The sequence below is a fragment of the Trachymyrmex cornetzi genome, unplaced genomic scaffold (assembly GCF_001594075.2).
Source record: "Trachymyrmex cornetzi isolate Tcor2-1 unplaced genomic scaffold, Tcor1.1 scaffold138, whole genome shotgun sequence".
Classification (NCBI taxonomy): Eukaryota; Metazoa; Arthropoda; class Insecta; order Hymenoptera; family Formicidae; genus Trachymyrmex; species Trachymyrmex cornetzi.
The window spans coordinates 1,810,725-1,814,293 of NW_017295960.1; the positions used below are offsets into that span (position 1 = coordinate 1,810,725).

The 3,569-nt window shown below is 32.1% G+C and overlaps 1 protein-coding gene across 1 annotated transcript in view; it reads left to right on the plus strand.

Moving 5' to 3' along the window:
• The window catches only part of PHRF1 (PHD and ring finger domains 1), a 13,169-nt gene that overhangs the window by 3,331 nt on the left and 6,269 nt on the right, over nucleotides 1-3,569 (plus strand). The window contains exons 2-5 of the mRNA XM_018522660.1: nucleotides 103-333; nucleotides 837-1,349; nucleotides 2,501-2,742; nucleotides 3,052-3,566. Coding sequence (XP_018378162.1) covers nucleotides 103-333; nucleotides 837-1,349; nucleotides 2,501-2,742; nucleotides 3,052-3,566 — 1,501 coding nt within the window. The remainder of the gene's footprint in view (nucleotides 1-102; nucleotides 334-836; nucleotides 1,350-2,500; nucleotides 2,743-3,051; nucleotides 3,567-3,569) is intronic.

Below are 3,569 nucleotides of genomic sequence, written 5' to 3' on the forward strand. Positions count from 1 at the left end.
GAGAGAGAGAGAGAGAGAGAGAGAGAGAGTGAGTGTGAGTGTGTAAATGAATTAAAAAATTATATCGCAATTTTAATGTGCACTTTTTTTTACTTTCCTTAGATCATAAATCGTTTACCAGTAGAAGCTGTGCCGCGTATTGAGAATCAACCACCGGACGATCCAACTTTTTGTGAAATATGTCATCAAAGTGATAGAGAGGATCGAATGTTACTTTGCGACAATTGCGACCGTGGCTTTCACATGGAATGTTTAACACCCCCAATAACTACAGTTCCCATTGAAGAATGGTATTGTCCGGAGTGTACCCGAAGCAGCTCGACTAGACGATCGGTAACAACTTATTCATACTTAAAAAATTTCTAAAGACGAGTTATGTGTTGTAACAATATACTATTTATGGATTACAATTTAATTGACAATTTTTTTCATATAAAATATTTGTTTAAATAAATAAACATTAATTTTAGATTTAATGTAATTTTTTTAATGTAATTTTTTTTATGTAACTTATTTCCATAATATACTTGAAATTTTTTAATTAAAAATACATGCAGTAATTTTAAAAAATTGCAACTTGTTTTTATATCTTAAATTACAGGATATAAAAACAAGTTGAAATTGTCTGATATAATTTATTTAAAAAGCTTAATTTTTTTAATATATAATATTTTCACATATGGATAGATGATTAAGTTTATATATGAGATGTTCTTTGATGTGTATAAAAGAATTATCTTTTTGGCTTTTATAAAAACCAGGTGTGTAATGAACATAAGAATATAAAATGAAAATAAGAATATAAAAACTAATTCCTTTTTTATTTATCTTTGCAGTATTTGTCGAGTTTTGTGCCAACTCTTATAACAACGGGGAGAAATACTAGTCGTTTCTTTCATGAATTAGGAACGAATTTAAGCATATTCCGTAATATACTTCCTCATGTCAATGATCGTATGTATCTACCTACCAGACGCGTTTCCAGAGTCAATTCTAGGCGCAATCGTAGTCGAACAGATGAGCAATTTATTGATCCAAATCAGCCGTCAACTTCGTCCGGCCTTGATTCGATTGGTGACAATAGCCGAAGTCGCTCTCCAAATACTAGCCTAGAAGGTAACGCTTCTTCCACGCGTTTGAATACAAAGTCTAAGACCAAAATGTCAAAAAGAAAAAAGAAAAAACTCGTCAAGAATTTGAAGAAGAAAAGCGGCAGTAATTTATTTCGAGAAGTACGAATTAAAGAACTCAATAATGACGGCGAAGAGGAAGAAATAGTGACGTATGTCAAAATTGCATCATCCACATCAAGAAGGAAGTGTAAGAAAAGTACAAAAAAAACCGGCAAGGTATAACGCAAATTTCTCAAATGTAGCATAATAGCTTAACACGTAATATTGCTCATCGCATTGCCAGATGCGTATATAACTTATTTCTAAATCTTTTTCATGTTTCGCGATAATGCGAATGTATATTTTGTTTGCATTCTTTTTATTGATTAATAAGTAAAAAATTTTTGTATAATTCCCATATTTTATGCTGTGTTTATTAAAATATATGTATATGTATAACTTAATTCTTATAAAATTGAACTGTACGGTCTGGTAATGCCAGGGTGTCTCATTAAGTGTTCATCATCTTGGTCTTCCGATCCAGACTATCCGATCACTGCTGTATTCCCCAATCATATTTATGCCACCTTCGTAACACAATTAAATTGAATTAGACTTTTCGATTGTAACTCATTGTTCTTAATTTATATAAATAAAATGATTTTCTCACACTAGATGCACTTGGTTTTTTTTCTTAATTTTGCAAATGACTTTATCATATTCATATGCTAAATCTTAGAAACTTCCTTTGTCATATTTATATGTTAAATCTTAGAAACCATTTAACTTTAAGATTAAAGTCATACGTGTAATTGATTTCTTAATGTAACTTTTCTATTTGTAATGTATTTTTATATAATTCGTGAAGTATAAGATATATTAATATAAGTTAATAAAATAATACATTTTTGTAACTAAACACATTAAAAATATTTAAATCGTGTACAAGAAGATTATTCTGAGAGCATTGCCATCAACAGCGATACATCTACTTAGAGTAATCTCAAGAGTAATATAAGCCAAATACTAAAGAACAATGAATTTACAAATTAATTTAATAGACTTATTTAATGAAACTTTTAATTATCTTGCTTTTAAAATAATTTTAACTTTCTATACTAATTAAACTTGTGTAATTTTCTAAAAATATTACACCCTAGTCAATAAAATCTATTAACTGCTTACTTTACTAATTTACTTTAACTTATCTATCTTTTTATCTTAAAGATAAATTTGAAAATTTTTAAAGAGCATTTTTTTCACAACGCCTTTTCCTCATGCTATTTTACGTTTTATTTTCATCTAATTTTTGTTATTAAATGTATATATTGTCTATCGTATTTTTTCTGATCTTTATAAAAGCACATATGTAGTTATTATTTCTCCAGAGGAGAAAATACAAGCGACGTGCGCGCATTGAAGCGTCCGTACTGAGTACACGAACGGTAAAAAGGAGATTGGCCTCTACACTTGGTATGAAGAAATCGAAGATGCCGCAGCTTGTACCTGTCATGAAAAATAACATCTCTGTACCTGAGAAAAGCATTCTCATAAATGCCAGACACAGCGCTGGTATATCTCAAGTCAGTCTCTTTGGAAATGATCTGGGATTAGGTTACAGTCCACCTGGGTGAGCGATTGATCCTATTTATTCACTCTTATCTTTAATTGATCCCCCTCCCCCCTACAAGTCTGTGTCATTCTTTTCTTGAACGTAGATAAAGATGCAGTATGTTTCATTTTATTAATGCTAGATTGCACTTTTTATTTTAGGCAAAATGCATGAGATATTGCTCTATGTGTATATATTACTCTATAATGTTTAATCCTCCATTGTTCAGATGATTTTGGTTTAAAAAAGTTTGAAATATAACAAAAATAAAAATACAAGAAAATATTTTAGTGAAATACTTTAACAAAAAAATAATTTTTTTCTTAGGTCGGACTATGACGATGAAGATTCCATTGGAATTGGAAGTGGTCCTATGATAAACGTACGACAACGACGATCAGCAATGCCGTCGATCAGACGCCGCGCCATTTTAAAAACTATGGTTGATCCAGTCAATGAAGTAGATAATACTGGCATAACAGATCTACTGAGCAGTATAATGAGCAGTCAGGAGCTGTGGCATTCGACCAAGAAGAAGGCGGATGTGGTCTTGAAGGCTGACGGCACGTTGTTTGTAAAGAATCTTGAAAAGGAAAACAAGCATAGTATCAATAACAATGAGAGTCCGAAGAAGGAGAAACGGGATGAGGAGGGAGTCACGCAACATGAGGAGGCAATCCTGAAAAAGGTGGACACACCGTTGGATCTGTCTAATATTAATTCTAGTGATATTACGCAGGCGCCAATGTACAACAATCCCTGTGGTGGAGGCGGCGGTAGTGGTGGTGGTAATAGAGGCAACTTCCGAGGTGGTTATGGTCGTGATAACGGTCGACATGGCGGCC